Source organism: Eulemur rufifrons, chromosome 30 (assembly GCF_041146395.1).
Source record: "Eulemur rufifrons isolate Redbay chromosome 30, OSU_ERuf_1, whole genome shotgun sequence".
NCBI classification, from domain to species: Eukaryota; Metazoa; Chordata; class Mammalia; order Primates; family Lemuridae; genus Eulemur; species Eulemur rufifrons.
Window position 1 is genome coordinate 119,918,948 of NC_091012.1, and position 20,675 is coordinate 119,939,622.

At 34.7% G+C, this 20,675-nt stretch overlaps 1 protein-coding gene across 1 annotated transcript in view; it reads right to left on the reverse strand.

The window, feature by feature from the left end:
• The window catches only part of IL1RAPL1 (interleukin 1 receptor accessory protein like 1), a 1,283,297-nt gene that overhangs the window by 600,442 nt on the left and 662,180 nt on the right, over positions 1–20,675 (reverse strand). The window contains exon 3 of the mRNA XM_069463825.1: positions 10,560–10,839. Coding sequence (XP_069319926.1) covers positions 10,560–10,839 — 280 coding nt within the window. The remainder of the gene's footprint in view (positions 1–10,559; positions 10,840–20,675) is intronic.

The following is a 20,675-nucleotide window of genomic DNA, read 5'->3' on the forward strand; positions in this document are numbered from 1 at the left end:
TTAAATAACATTAAAAATTCAGTTTTTCAGTTATACTAGGAGCATGAAGTGACCTTGGGGATGTAAGCCACAAACTAATAATGGCAGATCATAAAGCCTTGGAGTCTGAGCCTTGCAAAATCCTAAAATTATCATAAAAGTCTAGGAATCCCTATCTAGTAACTACTTTATATGAGAGAATAAACTGGCTTAAGCCACTTTTCTGTAATATGCAGTCTAATTCAACCTGATGTGGTATTGCTTTGAAATCATGCTTTTTTGTTTCTTTCCTTTTTTTTTTTTTTGGCTTTAGAACAATATAAGACATTTTCCTGAAATCATTGGATCAGACTTCAAATCTTTAAATGTTACTCATAATCATGGCTCTTTTATAGGACTGTCTTTTATGACCTTCAAGGGAGAAAATGGATAGTTACAGATCTATAATTGTGAGATATAATGAAATCAGTGAAATGCTTATTCAATGACCTCATTTAAGTCTTTATTTTATAAGCTCAGATTCTGTATCATGAAGCAGTTACTAAATGGAGACCTGCCTGAAAGCCAGAAATGTCAATGTAAAACCAGCATAAATCTAGGCCAGAGTAAAATGATGAGCAAAGTCAAACCTATTCTTCACCTAGGATTTAACTAAGGTGAATATAAGGAAGTTGTATGTATTCCAATCATAGTAACCTGGCTGGCTATTTCTTTCTTGGGCAATGAGAAATTCTCTGGAAACCAGAATTAGAAACATTTGAAAGTGCAAGGATTTTTCCAGCTAATTCTTCAGGAATTTCAGTGAAGTAATTCTATAATTGGTTGCAAGTGTGACTTAAAAATCTGTGCAGAGGGACTAGCTATTGAGGGCAGGATACTTGTGTATGTGTTTGGGATAGGTGTGGTGGTATTGAGAATATTAACATTTTTAAATCCTTTCAAAAATGTTAAGGAAGGAAGGCTGTGGAAAAAATAGAAAGTTTTTCAAGAATATGCATTAGTCATTCAACAAATATTGATGGACTGCTTACCATATGCAAAACAAAAATAGGATATTAAGTCATCTCAGAATATGTGGAGGGATACTTTTTGGCTGTTATAAAAATGGCTACTATTTTTCCCTCAATATCTGTCCCCTTTCTTCGTCAGTGTAGCAGATGCTTTTGGTATCCTACCCAGAATTTCTTCACCAGCTGTTATACTTATCCCCCAGCTGCTGTGGGTGTTGGCTGGTCAAGGCTCACACCTGTGCCCTTACAGAATCACGTTAGCATGACAAGAGCCACCTGGATAGAGATGCCTGAGACATTTAAGCTTACTTCAAGGCAGGATAAATTCTGTGATGCAATTTATGCTCCAGAGCTCCCTGTGGGATCAGGGTGAGGCTAGACTTTTGAAAACACATCTTTGCCTGGATTCTTCCGCTGAAAGTTTTTCCTGAGAGCACTCCCTGAATAGATCACTTGCACAAGAATCGCTGTCTTGGGCTTTTCATTTGGGGAAATCAATGTAAGATCCTTAGTAATAGTCATATTTTTATCAGGCACATGGGTACTAATTATAAAAACTACATATCCAAGCCACCACTACAGCTTGTTGTAATTATGCAAACAATATCTGGCCTATGAGATGTAAGTAGAAGTGATGTAAATAACCTTTGGAACTTGTTCTTAAAGGTGGGAAGGATCATATTCTTTGTTCCTTTCATTCTACATTTCCCTGCTTATAATAAATAGCATGGATATGATGGTTAGATGGTTTCATCTTGAAAAATAAGGATGAGGACCAGGCCCTATAGAGGGCAGTGTTGGAAATACAGAAGAAAACTGAGACCTAAACAATTAGGCAGCCAACATATGAGCTCTGAAAGGCTTACATTTGGACTTTTCCTTGATAAACTTCTCTCATGTTTAGGACACTGCTATTTCTAGGGTTCTTGTTATATGCAATAGCCTGTCCCCAAACTGCGACAAGTGACCAAAAGATTTTTTTCTTTTCCCATCTCAATGATAATATATGTGTGATCAGAGATGCAAAGATGCAAAGTTACATCAGGGAAAGACTAACAAGTGGACCATCAGAGAACCTAGAAAGTATCCCAAACCCCTTCCTTTCTTCATTCAAATGCTGTTTGCGAGAGCAATGATGGGGTAACTCTTTTTAAATGTTTCCTAGTTTAATAGCTTAAAGTCTAGGCAATTTTATTTCTTAATACCCTGTGTTTTTTAATTAAAAAAATAAGTTTAGTTTTGTATGGAAAAGCCTTAAGATATGCCTCTTGCTGTCTCTTTTCCTTTTACTTGTGTTCCATAGCATCATCAAATATAATCATTCAACTATCATCCCTGATCGATTTTTTTCCTTCCAATAATGATCTTGAATCTGTTTTATTTTCTTTGCCATGCCTACCTTTAATACTGTAACTATAGTCCCTCCATCATCTTATGCCTCAATTATTGTAAAAACTCCTTGTCTGTTTTCCATTTTCTAATTTCTCTAGACATTCATATATTTGCTACAAGATACTTTGACAAAAACTGCTTTCGGTTCTCCATTCCCTGCTTGACACTTGCCTGTTATTTTAGTCTTAGTATTTTTATTTCACTATTCTTTATAGTCATCCTTCTAATGATCATCTGCAAAAACCCCATTTTCAAACAAAACTAATCTACTTGCTCTATCAGGAATAGATTGTGGCTTTTTCTTTGTTAATAACAACCACAGTTGCTACTGTTGGTTTAACTATTTGCAGTTTGCAAGGCATTTTCTACATCAGGAGTCAGCAAACTGTGGCCCACAGCCCAAATCTATCCTACCACCTGTTTTTATAAATAAAGTTTTATTGAAATACAGCCATGGCCATTCATTTATGTCTTGTGTATGGATGTTGTCTTGCTACAACAGCAGAGTTGAGTAGTTGCAATAGAGACTATATGGCCTGCAAAATCTAAAATTTTTACCATTTGGTTCTTTATAGAAAAAGTTTGCCAACCCTTGTTCTAGATCATTATTTAATATCTTTTATACTAGTCCTCCTGAAACCTTTCTAACAGAGAAATCTTTCTCAATTACACTTTCCCTAGCCATGAGTTTAGTCTTTAAAGCATTGCTAAAATGAGCTATCCTAAAACCAAATAGTGCCTTTTTGTCTTCTGTATGTTCATTGAAATTATCATTCACATCTTTTGCTTGGGACCCACATGCAAAATTAGATTTAGAAAGAGCCTTAGATAATTTTAGCTTTATATTCAACTTTTTCACTTATCTCAAATTTTGCTAATCAGGAGCTATTTTACTTTATTAGGCCTATTCACTTTCTCCTCACTTACTGCATCAACATTAGCAGTTAACATTTTTTCCAGAATAGTTTTTAGAAAAAAAGAAAAAATAACAATCACAGTACAAAAATATAGCCACCAGTAAAGTCTTGTTGAATTGTAAGTGACCTGCATGCCTGGCAAATATTGTTTGCAATTTTAAAATTTCCTCATTATAATTATCAATTATTTCATATCATAGGCTTTTATTAATGTTTGTAAAATATGAAAAAATGTGCATGCTCTTTCCATAACTGAAAAGGGCCCATAGTGATTCATTTTATCTAAAATGGAAAACAAAGAAAGACTACATAAAATCTCAGAATTAAACATTATGTACCTAATTATTTTACAAATGTATCTTTTTCAGTAGCCTACCTACTTCATATTAATTTGATACTTTCTAGAGAAAATTTATAAGTTTCTGTCCTGGACATGACACAATTGATTTCAAAGAGTTCTCAAAGCTGTCTCTCTTACAGGACTTGGAAAGATTAGACAAAGCTTTTCTTAATCCAGTGATCTAAGAAACTACCCCATCATCACTCTAGCAGAATTTATTTCATCTTCTTTGTAAAAAAAATTAGGCTGTTATATTGAAGACATGTATTTCATAGATGGTAAAAAAAAAAAAAATCAGTAAATCAAATAGTTGACCCACACAGCTCTTGGCTTTTGCTTCCATCAATTTTTTTAAAACAATTCAGAAGGATAGCAATCTGGCTATTTATTGCCCTGTTCAAAGATAGTTTGGTCCTTTAGAAAATGCTTTCATGTCTCAGACATGGAAAGACAGTTAAAGTTATTATCTTTTCTAGGTTGAGCTACCATTTCAGCACCATCTCCAAACATTATCAGAATTATGCAACTGGAAAATCTCACTGGAGCCCATTATGGCAAGAAAGATGTTTTCACCAAAAAAGTATAGAAAGAATGCCTGATGTACAGTTCTTCGATTTCAATACATAGGAGACTCTACAACCAGACTTGACATCTTATTTTAAAGACTTTCACTTGTGTATGACTTTTTTTTTAAAAAAGGGACTAGCTTATGTAGGTTTAATTGCATTTTTATAGCCTATAAATTACAGCTGATATTCTCCAGGGTATACTATGGTTTCATTTAAGAGAGGTAGTTTAGAAATTAGGAAATCAAGATTGTGAAACTATACTAGGTCCTTGGAACACATATGCATATGATCATTAAAATTTCTGAGTAGGATATAAAACATTTATATGGACTCTGATTGCCCTGAACAAATTATGAAGATTCCTTGGGGCATAAATGTTTAAGACTTTCTAAAATGATGCTGACATTATATATCCTTTTATTCAAGAATAACTTGATTTTTAAATAATAATCACATGAAAATTAATAAATATTAAAATTATATTCTATTATATAGATTAAAATAAATTACTTAAATTGTTCATACTATAGTTATAGCAGTTACTTGTATGGGTCTATTAGACCTAAAATTTTTGACTAGAATATTTTTATTCATTGAGTAATGAATGCAAATATTTGCATATTGCTTTTAATCTACTTTGAAATATTTTAAGTTGTAATAGAACTCAAATAAATTAATAAAGACCTAACATTTTATTACTTTCCATTTACATCTGGTGACAGTGAAGGTATATTCTATTAAAAGACAGAAAACTGTCTTTTGAAATAACAAAAATCATGATGTAGGATAAGCAGTTCATAATTTGTGTTAGTTTCAGACAAGGGATGTCATAAGAAATAGAATTCTTTTATTTTCCCATGGAGAATGATAGAATCAGAAAATTGTGTAATTTTGTTTATAGCAATGTTTTTCACAAGGTATTCTAAGGAACACTAACCCCAATCTCTCATTATTTCATTCAATAAATATTTATTGAGTGCTTTCTCATTGATAAACACCTCATATTGATTTTAATGGAGAAAAATCCATAGTAATATGTTTGGTATACAATGCATACTCTCTATCATCCAGAGAAAGTAGCTAAGAAGGTCTATGAGGCAAACACTAAGACCCTTAGGTAGGAGAGTCTAAGAGGCATACCCTACGATTAGCTAGACATGTTGCCATGTCATTACTTAAGTTTTGAGGTCTTTCTGCCACCTTTCACAGACTTCTTATGCTTGTTTGTTGTGTTATGTCCATGCTTTTTAGTTGTAAGAGGAAAGACCTGGTAGGAATGGGGCTACTCCATCTTCGCAGAACCCCACTGAATTCTAAACTATTTTCATAGTATGTACAGCAATTTATTACATACTTATTTTCTCTTATGTAAACTACTTTAGGGTAAAAACTTTTCTTTAAAACTTTGTAATCCTAGCATTGGCATACTACTTATCACAGAGTGATCAGTAGATGTTTGTTAAATGGATGAATAAATAAATGGATTTCACTAAGTACTTTTTGATAGATGCCAAATATGTGCTTTCAATGAAAAAAAAAGTTATTTGGTCTCTAAAGACAAAAATCAAGACTTGGGCAAAGGAAGTAGATACTAGATAGAACACTTATAAATATGTCACTTGAAAAAATTTTGTTTTTAAAAATCAAAACACAAAAATCCATCACATTTCTATATAGTAGTAATGTACATGTTGAAACTGAAATTAAAATGACAATATCATTTATAAACACTGCAAAGAAAATGAAATACTTAGGTATAAATTTAACAAAATGTGCATGGGATTTGTATGCTGAAAATTATAAAATGCTGATGAAAGAAATCAAAGAAGGTAATCCTAAGTAAATGGAAAGAGATACTGTGTTCATAGATTGAGAGACTCAATATATAATAGTAAAGACATCAATTCTTGGCTTAATGTAATTGTTACCACAATTCCTGTAAGTTTCTGTAGACATAGACAAGCTTATGCTAAGATTAACATGGAAACTAACAGGCCCTGCAGTAGCTAAGACAATCTTGAAAAAGAAGGATAAAGAAGGACTCATTCTACTTGATATTTAGGCCTAGCATATAGTTACACTAATCAATACAATTTATTATTGGCAGAGGAATACACAAAACTGCAGAATAGAGAATGTAGACATTAACCCATACAAACTTGCTCAATGGATTTTGAATAAAGATACAAAAGCAACTCAATGAATGATGTATAACCTTTTCAACAAATGGTGCTGGAGTAACTGTACATCCAATCCCCAAAAGCTAAACCTCAATCTAAATAAACCTTACACTTTATACAAATATTAGCTCTAAAGGAATCAAAGGTTTAAATGTAAAATAATCAAACTGTTGGCAATTTTTTAAATTTTAGAATTAAAAAATAAAATAAGAGAAAATTCTCAGGAACTAGAGTTGGCAAAGAGTTTTTATACTTTATGCCAAAAGCATGATCCATAAATGAAAAAATTCACAAATTGAATCTCATCAAAATTAAAAACTTTTGCTCTGCAAAAGACCCATTGGGAAGATGGAAAAACAAGCTTTAGTTGGACAGAAAATATTTGCAAGCCACATATTAGAAAAAGGACTCTTATTTAGAACATACAAATAATTCTCAAAACTCAACCAAAAGAACATAAATAATTAAATTATAAAATGGACAAAAACCATGAATATGTTACTGAAAAGGATAGAGATGGTAAGTCAGCACATGAAAATATGTTAGTCTTCATTAACCATTAGGAAAATGCAAATTAAAATCAAAATGAGTTATCACAATACGCCTCCCAGAATGGCTATAGTTAAAAATAATGACAACACCAAGTGCTGCAAGGATGTGGAGAAACTGGATCACTTATATATTGCCGATGGGAACATAAAATGACACAGCTACTTTGGAAAATACTTTGGGACTTTCTTATAAAACTAAACACATACCTACCATTCAACCCATATTCATTCAATCATTTATTCCAGAAAAATGAAAACTTATATTCCACAAAATATTATACATGAATGTTCATAGAAGCTTTATATTTACTATCCCCAAATTGGAATCAACCAATGAATAAATACTGTGGTATGTCCGCACCATAGAATACTACTCAGCAATAAAAATGAATCAACTATGAATATGTGCAACAACTTGGATGCATTTCAAAGGAATTATGTTGAAAGAAAAATCCCATTCCATAAGGTTATATACTTTATGATTCTATTTATATCGCATTGTTGAGTTGACAAAATTATAAATATAAATAATAGATTAGTGGTTGCCAGGAGTTTGGGATTGCGGTTGGGTAGAAATGAATGTAGTTATAAAGGGACAACAGGAAGGACCCTTGAGGTGATGGCATTGTTCTGTTTCTTAACTGTATCAATGTCAATACCCTGATTATGATATTATACTATAGTTTTGCCAAATGCTACCATTGAGCAAATTTCTCTCTATTATTTCTTGTAATTAAATATAAAACTGCAGTTATCTCAAAAATAAAATTTTATTTAAAAAATAAGGTGCCAAATAACTTAGTATGCTACCATTTGGGGGGTATTGGAATGCTTATATGTGCCCCAGCTAGTTCTGCATATGAAACTGCTAATAGGGCATAACTCTGAAAAGGGGAATTAAAAATTGGAAGTCAAGAATATAGGAAAATTTTATTTTTCATTAAACTTTTTATGCATCATCATAAAAGTAAAACAAACAAAAGAAATTGTTGCACAGCTCTCCTTCATTTGCTTTTTCTTTTTTTAATTTTTTAAAATAGATTTAGGGGGTACAAATACAATTTGTTACATGGATATAGTACGTAGTTGTGGAGTCCGGGCTTATAGTGTAACCATCACCCGAATAGTGTAAATTGTACCCATTAAGTAATTTTTCATTCACTTTTTCATGTAAAAAATAACATAAAAATTCAAGAAGGAGAAAACTGAGTAAAAAAAACAACTACTATGGAGCAAAGAACCATGTGATATTATTCTGCCTAAAATAGATATTAAGGGAAGGGAGTAAAAAAGTTCTTGTTCATTATAATGATAGTAATCTTAGGCGTTTCCATTATTTACAACATTTGATTGCACATATTTAGATGCAAATGCAAATTAGCTGTATATGAAAGCCTTGTTAAACCATTTTATTGACAAGTTAATACCCAGAACACTTATCAGAATGACTAGAAACTTAGAATAGAAGCTAATATTTTCAAACTTTTGAAATTCTTTGCAAGTGGATTATTTAAAAACTAATGGTGACAGTTTTGTGGCCTGATAGCTAACAATGTGCCAAAATGTCAGTGACTCAACTAACAGCCCTTGGGCTTTCTTCACGTCAACACCAACTCATGCTATTTCAAATGCTGTTTATAAAGATTTTGAGTACCCCTTTCCAAATTGGAAAAGGAAGCCATGGCAACACTAGCTTCAAATCAATTGGCATATTTGAATTTCAGTGACAAAGTATCTCTTTCTGCAGTTTATCACTTCCTCTAGGATGCCATTTGACAAACATGCAACCTTAAAGTGTTTGTCTTTTAGTTTCACCTTCCATTAATATGTAGGCATATGAACATATGGCAAATGTCATCATTTTGGAAACTTTTCAAACTTTCATTCATTATTGCAACTATAAATTCAGAGGCATTTTAATGCAATTTCTCAGAGCATTGGATCACATTGGATATTTAAACACATCAAGGAATTGCAACCTCAGTGCTTTCAAAAATCAGATTACTAATGTGAACACATCATTATTTTTGCACCAACAATAAGTGATGAAATGACATGTTAGACTAAGGACGTTCAACTCAATTCCAATCTAATTCTAATGTGAGGACACACACTTGCCTATCTTAACGAATCACCTCCCGCATGCATGAACAATCAGAAATAATGATTTTTAAAAAGAAATAAAGCAGATATGAAATTAAAATCAAATTACTATTGGTCAAGTGAGAATGGCTGGTCCAAACAGTACTCTTTAAGTGTACTAGTATGACAGTTACTTATCTATGCCCCTACAAAACCTCTACTTATATTCAGAGTTATAATTGAACATAAAAGGATTAGTAGACCCTAAGAGAAAGAACAAGAGTTGCCAAAGGAATGATGCATTTGTTCTTTTAAAATCCATTAGGCATCTTTGCCAAGCACAACCCTTTGCTTATATTCATTTATATTTTCTAACATTAACTGTAATGTAATATATGGTGTCAGTGTTAAAAGGATACATTTCTGTTTAACTTTTATGTGCTTTGACCTATCTTAATATCCTAACACACCTGTAGCCATGGCTCACCATAAAGCTAATTCTTACAGGTGACAATGAGAGGGAGGCATGATCCTTATGACAGAAGAGTGATAGGTGATGATCAGAATTTCAGAAGTATTAGTCTAATTTTTATTTGAAAAAGACACTAGGTGATTCTAAGACTTTCTCCAAATTGAGAATCAACTGCTTTGGATTTTCTTTAGTTCTCTAAATAATCTGAAATACAGAAAGCTAAAAAATAGATTTAAACATACCCTGTATCTGCCTATAACCCAGCTTTGCTAATGTTCTTATAGTCTAATGACATCCACGATCATTCATGAAGGGTGTGATTCACAATCCATGAAGGGCTAAATGCTTAAACTGAGATTTTTAACTGCTAATGTATTACACAGATACTGTTTCAATGCATTATCATTCAACAAACTAAATATGTCTCTTCCACAAGCTGACAAAGATATTTAGATATATGAGGAGTTTACCTGGGGACAGAGGCAAAGAATTTGTTATTAACTTTGGTATTGGCCCTGAAAGATTAGGGAGAATTTTTGTATTGACCCAGCAGTTTTAGTTAACAAAATGATCTTGAGCACAACCTTTGTATTCCCTAACATGGCAATGCTGCCTTCCTCTTCCTGTGCACATACACACATTACCTAAATCATCTTTGCAGATGTGTGTGAACCAGAGGTATCCATGCTCTATCTGTCTGTGAAGGGCAATAACAAAATGTTACAACCCATTTAGCAATAAACTATGCATCCTTTCTGCAAGTCTTTGCTTACATTTTATTTGCAACATTTTACCTCCTCTATAAATTTTATTTCATAGTCTTTAGTAATTTCTGGTAACATAAGTAGATACCCAGATGGTATCTCTTTTCTCCATAAGCTAGAAATAATGTCTCAATATAAATTCCAATCCCATCTTTTTATGATTTAGATTCTAAATTTTAGAAAGCAGCAACCCATGCAAATATTGAGACAATACCTTTAGGCAAAAGAGTTAGCAACAAAATTTAAGTATGAGAAGTAGCATGTGATTTCTTTGATTCAGCAGTAATAGAATTAAAAGAATACCTGATGACACAGGCATAGAGGCCACTGTCCTGTAGCAATGTTGGCCGGAACCAAATGGAGTCTTCTTCTTTGCTCATTCTGCTTCCATCAAAGGCTATCGGTTCTTCAAAGTCTCCAGGACCAGAACTTTTGTACCACATCAAACTGAGTCCAGCACTTTGGGCAAGGGAGTAATTTGCTCTGATATAACCATAAAAGAGAGCACATTTGATTCGAACAGGCTCTCCCACCAAAACTTGATATTTCTTGATATCAACAGACCAATCAGTGCATCCATCAGCTATAGTAAAAGAAAAGAGAGAGAGAGGAAAAACATTAGAGAAAAATTCAGGAATTAGTTCATTCATTCATTCAACACATATTTACTGAGTATCTATATTGGGTCAGATTTTATTCTAGGCACAGAGGATGTAGCAATGAATCAAACTGAGAATGGCCTTTAAAAGTAGTTTACCCTGCTAACAAACAAAGTACTCTTCATTTAGTCTGCTTCTGCTGGTATTTATTAGTTTATATCCATGAGCTGGTTATTGATTTTTTGCCTCTCAGGTCTAAATATACCTTTCTGCCTGCTCTGTAAAAATAGATCTGGGCCTTTGAAATGTTTTTTTCTTTGCTAGCTGGCACTCAAGTTTTGCCAGTAGAGGGTACTGGAGAGACATCGCAGGAGGAAAGAGTTTTGCCTCCTAGTTCCAGTGTGCTCGCTTGGCAGGTTCTTGCAGTGTGTGAGCCTTCTCCAGCACTTGGCTCCTGCAGTGCACAGCAGCCAGCAGCTTGATGATGTTTTTAGCAGAGCCTCAGGTAAGACATTTTGTTTCCATGAACAGCTTTCCCAGGGATCTTAGAGAGAGGATCTCTGTTAACTTCCAGAGGACAAATTTTTAACAAGTTCTGCTAGTGGGGCAAATCAGTGACTTCTGCCATTCAGTAAGCCATGGCTCTACCTTCCCAATAAGGTTTGAATCTCTGCTCTGGGAATGAAAAGTTAGGGACTTTTTCTTGGGTGCTCTATCTCAGCCCTAGGGGTAAAGGCAGCCACTCTTCTATTTTTAGGTTTCTTTTTTCCTAGGGACTGAATGTGTGTGACTCCCCTCTCCCAATTCATCTGTTGAATCCCTAACTCCCAATGTGATGGTATTTGGAGAGAAGACCTTTGAGAAGTTATTTGGGTTAAATGAGGTCATAAGGGTGGGGCCCCTCCGGATGGAATTAATGTCCTTTTTTTTTCTTTAAGAAAATATCAGCAAGTAAGTTGCCTGTCTAAGAAGGCACAACAGAGAGCTCGCGTGCGCGCGCGCGCGCTCACTCTCTCTCTCTCTCTCTCTTTCCTTGTGCTCACAAGGAAGAGATAAAGTGAGCAATACAGCAAGAAGGTAGCCATCTTAAAGCCGGGAAGAGAGCCATCACCAGAAACCAAATTGGCTGATACCTTGATCTTGGACTTCCCAGAACTGTGAGGAATAAATGTCTGCTGTTTAATCCACCCAGTCTATGGTATTTTGTTATGGCAAGCCCAAGCAGATAAATATATTTTCTTTCATAATAGCCAATCCTTTCATTACTACAATCCCGTTACACTTAATAATTCTTTGTACAAACTTTCCCTGTTCAAATAACTTTGGTTCTTCTCTCTGATTGGACCCAAACTGTTAAAATTACGAATAAATGTTTTACAGCCAAACAAGATAGAAAGAAAGAAAACAAAAGTGAGTTGAGGTATGGTAGTGGTTTTTTTTCACAGCCAGAGACAGAGGTAGATAGTCACTTTGCTCTGACTTCTGGGAACATCAGGGGAAGTGAAAAAAAGAAACCATTGTAGGGAATGGGGAGGACCGGGGCAGGGTATGGTTGGGCTTTCTGTGTTTCCTGGAAGCACTATCTTCCAAATGGCATCTTGTCACCGTTTTTTTTTATCACCCCTCTCCCTGCATACACACATGCAACAACAGGTCGTCACAGGGCAGGTACATCAACATTATCATTATTACAGAGAAGCTGTGTACTTATTGCTTGGAAAAAAGAAGTTGTCCAACACTTATCAAGAAAATCAATTTGGCATTGCTCAGAATATACAAATGTTGAGCAGAAGGGCAAAGACCAAGCAAACAGAACCTCTGACACCAGTAAAATCTGAATATGGCAAGCAGGGTTAAACTCACTACAAATTAAAAAGAGCAAAGCCTAAAGGCTCTGAGAGCTGAATGAATGGTATAGAATTCAAGAGAAGAAAAACGATCTAGAAAGATGAAAAGGAAGACATACATTAGAGCAAAGAAGCAACATAATAACATATGGAATCAATTATTTACATTTATTATTTTAAAATTACATCTAACATCTAACAAACACCTAACTATGTGGCAATAAGTTTACAAATTTTCACTAACCCTTCACAGAAATATCCACTAAGGGTTTGAATTTCCTGTTCTTCACTTGTAAAACTTTTTCAATCAATCGACTGCATGGCTTCCTCTCTTTTTCCAAACATCACCTCCTCAGAAAGGCCTTTTCCAATTTCCCCATATGAAACACTGCCTTCCTAATTCCTGGTCACTTGATCGAGAGTCTGTTTTAATATTTTATTGATAAGACTTATTGTTATCTGATGTTACATTATGTATCCACTTTTTTTGCTTTCTGTATCTCCAACAGACTGTAAACCCCTGAGATCAGGGACGTTGTCCTTCTCACTCATTTCTTTAGCCCCATTCCTTACAACTGTGCCTACTAACCAGTTCAATACGCATTTATTAAATGAATGGATGGATGCATAAAAAATAAACAAATGAATAACCAAACAGTACAGTTGAAGAAACTCCGTGCCAGCTAATGAGTGTGAGTGCTGGGATTCTTACCCAGCTATATCTGAACCTAGAATTAATTCTCCCTACCACCACATATTCTTAATAAAGGTTTCTTAATAAAGGTGTAAATTTCACAGCTTTCTATGATTTAGTTAATTTCAATTACTAAATTTGGTTTTAGGATTTTTATTAAAGGTCTGTAATGAGATACTACCTACAGTAGATGTGCTGGAAGCTTGATGAACAGCATCAATGTTCGAGTTATTGTCATCATTCCTGTCAGTGACTGCTGCAGAGCCATCATACCTCATTAAATAGGATGAAAGAACCACACAGAGATGCCAGGGTTATGCGATATTTATCTAAACAATTTTGCACATTTGTCCCATTACATAAAATGAATTCCAGGTGAGATTTTAAACAGTTATAATTCTGGTGGTAAGCATGCAATTATTTTGTTTTACCACAATATGAATTACAATTTTAGAATCAAGTTATTGCAACTGAGGCTATCTGCCAAAGAGGATATTGCTGCCAGTGAAAAAGGGTGAAACACATTCAAGGTAGCTGTATAAACAGTAAGATCAAATTATTCAAAGTCTCAGAAGATTTGTAAGATGAAGCAAAATGCTTGAAGGTAAAAGCAAAAAGATTTAGTCTAGAAAGTTCTAAAAAGTTAGCAACAAATTAAATCAAGAGAACAGAGGGAGAGTTGTGTTGGGAATAAATATAGATATTAGTGCAAACTTTCAGAATATGTTTACTGAGAAAAATGTTGGAATAAAACCATAAATATTTCTGAAAATTAGAGTTATTCAGTACTTAACTGTCAGTTAGAAAAAAAAGTTTCAAACTGTTCAGAGTCACATGTCAAGGAAGAGCTAGAGCTGAAATGAAGAAATGATACCTTGGACATCAGAGACACTTTGTGGTCATTTTAATATGGAAATAGATAGAGGACCTATGGCTTAGGAGGTTTTACTGCCACTAAACTAGATGAACGTTAAAAAATAAGCTATCAAATTAAGATGGTTTAATACTTTTTGGAAAAAGATGGAAAATATTATAAAGAATAATTCAAGATATATTCATATTATTTGAATAAATACATTTAAGTAAATGATGCACTTGTCTCTTTTCAATAGTTACAATAAAGCATTTTATTAAGTGAAAGAGATGATGAATGACATTTATTTCTTCCTTTGTTAAGATTTTGCCTCATTTTTGCACATTGCTCCTTCTCACCTTGTGGGTATTATAGTTTTTTCCTAAACCAGTTGAAAATAAATTAGAGAAATAATGACATTTCATCCCTAAATACTTCAGTATGTATTTCCTTATAAATAAAGTTTTCTTTACATTAGCAAAAATCATTTTTTTAAACATGTGTACTGGGACATCTCAAATCTTAAAAGGATATGTGATAATTTAAAACCTAACTGTTGATAAACAGAATTGCTGCTGTACATTCAGTTTTTTTTTTTTTACTACCACACACAAGCTCTTTTGGGTTTAAAACAATCATTCCAAAAGCAGATTTCTAGGCACTGTTAATTTCATTACACATTTATGAATTATGTGCAATTTTATTATGTAACTATTATTATTTTATTATTTTTAAAAATTATCATCAGGTAATTGTGTAGACTGGTAGTATGTAATCTGTTTGTCTCTCTTTCAGAATGAAATACCCTTTTGTAATCCTCTCTTAGAGAATTTGCTATTGGTATTCTCCTTCCCTGATGAGAGGATTCTAGTACTCTAGTTCAGTACCCCTCTGTGGTGCATATTCTTTCACAGCCAATGAGAGTTTATGAAGCCATGAAGTTATGTTGGGGGATGGGAGTAGAAAGCATCATGTTCAGTCATTTTTGTTACCACCCATTAAGTTCTGGGAGCTTATATGAAGACAGTGATGGAATTAAGATTCAGAACTCATTCCTTTATAGGGAGTTGATACTGATGTACCATTTCACGAACAAAAGCTACATCCACTGGATAATGTCAATATATTCAAATTAGATTAGAGAAAGTATTTTTAATTAAGTCACCATTACTACATATGTAAGAGCTCAAAATACTTCCATGGTAACAAGCTTGAAGGCTGAATTCTTAAAAATAAAAGTCTAATCACAGAACTTATACATATTGCATCCTGATATAAAAATGAAATACTTTACTTATAAAAGGGTAAATTGTATTAATTTAAGGTACAGGTTGAGCATCCCTAACCAGAAAATGTGAAATCCAAAATACTCCAAAATTTGAAACTTTTTGAGTGCCAATGTGAAGTCACAAACAGAAAATTCCACACCTGACTTCATGTAATGGGTCATAGTCAAAACACAAATGCACAACACACAGTTTATTCAGTGTCCCAAAGGGAATAATAAAATTACTTTCAGGCTTTATATATAAGGTGTATATGAAACATAAATGAATTTCATGTTCAGACTTGGGTATCATCTCCAAGATATCTCATTATGTACTGTATATGCAAATATTCCAAAATTGGAAAATATCTGAAATTCAAAACACTTCTGGTCCCAAGCATTTTGGAAAAGGGATGCACAACCTGTGTCTACTTGGGTAGGTATATTGGAATAATAATAAAACAATTAAGACACCTATGATAGTGTAGTATATGCCCTGCTCTGATATCCTTTACTAAGCTGATGTATCCATTCTCTAGCAGCTCATTTGAGTGTTGATTGGTAACTGCTCATGTCATCTCCTCTCGAAAATTACTCTTGATTATTGACAAGAGCCACCCATCTGGGAAACTTACATCCCCTTGGATGTCACCCACTGCCAGTAACTGACTGATGTGGGTAGACAAAAGACCAGCTGCTTTGCCTCAAATGGGGACAACTCTATGGTGCAACTTAGGCTCCAGAGCTCCTCTGTGTATGATGCCAAGTCTAGAATTTACCGGAGACCTCATCCTCACTCAGCTTTTTCCCCTCTCCTGCCCTGCTTTCCTCCCTCTCTTCCTTACAGGATTTCCCTGAAGAATATTCCCTTAATCAATCATGTGCATCCAAAACCCTGTCTTGGACTCAGTTCTGAAAAGGTGACCTAACACAGATTTATATATTCATATAGTGAGATCCAGCTTCATTCGAGTTTCTTTTCTAGGGGCTGTAGCTACCAAGACATATAAGAAATAGCCCTTCTTTTCCAGGAGCTCACAGTCCAATAGGAGAGACAGACAAAAATTAAAAGAACCACATGGAAATGCAATGATAAAGAAATACACAACACTGGTAGGAACATGTTCTATGAAGTGGAAGTGTTTGAGATATCTGTCAAAATTTAATAAGTTAGCCATACAAAGAATGAGTAGACAGATACTCATTTGGAAGTGGATACAAAAGCACAGAAATAAGAGGTAGCAGAGTTTTGCAAGAATGACAAATGGTTTTTTGTGGTAGAAACAACAAGTTTAAAGCAGGCAATAGCAAGAGATGAAGTGAAAGATGTGGGCAAACAAAGATTGTTTGTTTTATGAGATGTAAAAAGTGTTTGGCTTCATTGTGACAGTGGTTGAGGAACATTGAAGGGTTTCAATCTGGCGGGTGGAGGCAGTCTAATCATTTTTAATGTACTATGCTGGGTGGAGTTAAGGATATAAGCTTGAAGGCTTTAGCCAAGAAAATGATATTCTTGAAAGTCTAAAGTATGGCAGTGGTAGTGGAAAAGGAGCAAATGGGGTGGATTTGAGAAAGATTTAGAAGGTAAATTGGTAGGAGTAAGTGATTGAATGAATACAAGCAGTGAGGGAGAGGAATAATGCTAGTTTACCCTGCAACTCATATGTTTGGTCATTAGCTAAAATATCTTTCCCAGTCAACTAGAAAATCAACAACACCATGTCTGTCAAGTGGTGGTGTCTTTGAAATGTTTTTATAACTTTTTCATTTAAAAGTTTTAGGCAATGGAAATGTACTGAAGTTAAAAAAAACTCAGCAGACAGATCTAAAATGCATATACACTTTTTCTCTTTTTTAATTATACTGGTTGAAAAATAAATGTCTGGCGTATTGATATCATTTGATTCTACCCCTAGTGTGCTTGGAAATACCAAACTTGAGACATGATTGTAGCTAGGGAGTGTAGGCCAGGTACCTAAACTGTCACAGACACCGAACAAAAGGCTAAAGCTGGATCTTAAATAGGTGAATTCTGCACTTTATCTGCACTGGCTGCTGCTCTTTCCAAATATGAACTCCACAACTGAAAGTTAGCAATGCTGGCATCCTTTTGAGGAGACAGCAGAGATGCCCGCAAATTATCAGCAGCAATGATAGCAGCAAATCATCACAAAAGCTAACCTTTCTATTATGCTTTGGTTCACAAAACACTTTGTCACCAACTCTACTTTCTGAATTATGTTTATCTGGGGTAAAATGTGTCCAAATTCTCACCTTTAAAGATATATGTAGTGTAACAACTTCAGAAGAGCTCTTTCAAATATTTTGGAGAGATTTGTGTGGGTGGTAAGAATTGATGTTACTCAAGAGGCTCTGCCAATTATCAGGAACCCAGTTTCTAGACAACCCTTTGTCAGAGAAAGGCAGGAAGTTATCATCTATCAGCCTCTCAATCTAGGTCATCTCCAGGTATGTGCAGGCCTTGCTTAGCTGTTATCATATTTTTTTCTTAGATATGGGTCTCTCTTAATCAGGAGATAGCTGGTCTCAAGGTAAATATTAATAGGATCCTGGTAGTATCATTAACCTTCCATCATATCTTAGCCTCTCAATTCTAGCAAGTATTCCTGACAGTAATACACAAAAACCTGTGCATTGCATAGCATGCACTTGGTGAGGATTTATTATTTTTTAAAGCATTTGTTTTCTAATGATAAAAAGACCAAAGAGAAACTATTCGAGAGTAAAAAGAATAAAATAAGTCATTTATAATCTATCCTTTCATATATTCAGTTTCTTTTCTTAGTAGAGATCATATATTTTATAACATTTTACATCATGATTTTTCTACTTAACCTTTTGTAATAATTGCATAATATTCCATAATAGTGCTACATTGTAATTTACTTAAGTCCTCTGATGTTAGTTAACTTGAAGTTTTTCCATAGGTTTGACTGTTCTGAATAGTTCTATGACAAAACAACTTTATATACAAAGCTCCACAGCCTTCCCCTCCAAAAAGAAAAAAAAAAAAGGTATTTCCTTATGATAGAATCCCAGAAGTGGAATTACTGGATCCAATAATACATTTTAAGGCTTTATACATATTTTTAACTAGATTTCCAAAAGGTGTCACGTAGCTACCTATGGAAGCACCTACCTCACTACACATGCTAAGATTTTAACTCTTATGCACTATTTCTTAAATTGAGTACCAATTACAGTTTGCACATTTTTCTCTCAAATTATAAAAATATAGCATTAGAATCAATATCACTCATCTGATAACTGAATGGCAAAAATGTTCAGCCATCATTTATCACCCCTAAATCTCTTACTGGGTTCATTATATTATAACATGTATAATGTATATATAATACACATATATGCATAATACATATTTTGCTCTGTTTGAGAATTCAAGCTATTTTTACTCAACATTATATTAGTAATGAAATCCATTCACTTTGGTATTGTTTTTCCAATGAAAGATTGTGTTAACACAAGCTTTTGCATTTCTTTTGGCCCCACTATACAGAGAAGCATCTTAAAGTTGAGAAAACCAGTTGTGCTTGTACCTGCCATAAAGACAAAATAAGGCAGAGAAGCTCCCTGAGGCATGATAATAAAAGGATCTACTGCCTGAATCCTCCTTTTGCTCAGACTTAGCAGCCTCTCAAATTCCTGGTGCCTCTTCTCACCTGTAATGTCTCCTGTCTCCTGGCCTATTACAAGTCACATCAGTGTTTTGTACTCGCTCTTTTCTTTCTTTCTTTCTTTTTCTTTCTTTCTTTTTTTTTTTTTTTTTGAGACAGAGTCTCAATCTGTCACCCCAGTTAGAGTGCTGTGGCTTCAGCCTAGCTCACAGCAACCTCAAACTCCTGGGTTCAAGCGATTCTCCTGCCTCAGCCTCCCAAGTAGCTGGGACTACAGGGGTGTGCCACCATGCCTGGCTAAGTTTTTCTATTTTTAGTAGAGACGGGATCTCGCTCTTGCTCAGGCTGGTCTCAAACTCCTGACCTCAAGCGATCCTCCCTCCTCGGCCTCCTACAGTGCTAGGATTACAGGTGTGAGCCACCACGCCCAGTCTCTTTTCCCATTGCTGTTGTTACATTTCCCTCTACTGCGCCACTGCAGGAGGGACTCTTCCCTCTCTGAAATACTGTTCAGAGTTAGGGCCTGTGACAGGATTCCCCAATAGCAAGCAAATAATAATGTTCATCCAGAACTTGCCCATATCATCCAGTAAGGGAAGAGAAGTCATCACTGTAAACAATAACATGGGGTTTCTGTAAAGCATGCTTCAAATCAGTTTTCAGAGTCAACAGTTCCTCAGAGGCAACAATTCATTTGCTGTGAAGTCACCAGAAATGCCACAATATTCCTGAGGCTCTGGGATGCAGAGCAACTAGGGACATGATTTCTATCTTTCCTGGGGAGGAACATCCAAGCTGAGTCTGAACAGCAAGTCATTAGTTTGAGTAGCAGTCCGGCCTTGGTCTTCACCGAACATACATTTCTTTGTGATGATCTAATATATCGGTATATCTTTCCCAGTTCAATAAAATAAATGTGTTCAGGGCAAAAGAAGTCCAGGTGAGTATTTATATTTCTGGAAGAAAAACGGGGAGAAATAAACCTCTAGAGACTAGGAGAGAGTCAGGAACACTGACTCTTGATTTCTTAGTGATCCCTCCTTGCATTCTTTTGGAGGGTTGAGGAGTATTATGATCCTGACTAACAGGGAATGCCCTATAACTCAAGGTAAAAATTTATTGAGTGTCTTTAGTCATTATTTGACTTCTTTGTGATAAACAGGGACCCATAATGTCCCCTGAATGCCTCCTGAACTAATAAGTGGCCCTCCCTAACCAGCCATGCTCCCCATATGAAGCATAAGGAAATATACATCTGGTTAAATGTAGTGCTTTTACATCCCATTGCATCCATAAATCAGTTCTACTTTTACATTTTTATGTCATTAGCCACTTCTTCCAGACTTTTGGACCTATCTCTGAGCCACCTCATTTCAAGAGAGTCAGGAAGAAATCAGTCTTGAGTGTCAGACAGACTTCAATGAGATCTTGGCAAATTTTCTCTCAAATCCCCTGCATATAAGGTTGTATCATTTATGTATTTATTCACCACCCACGGTAAGC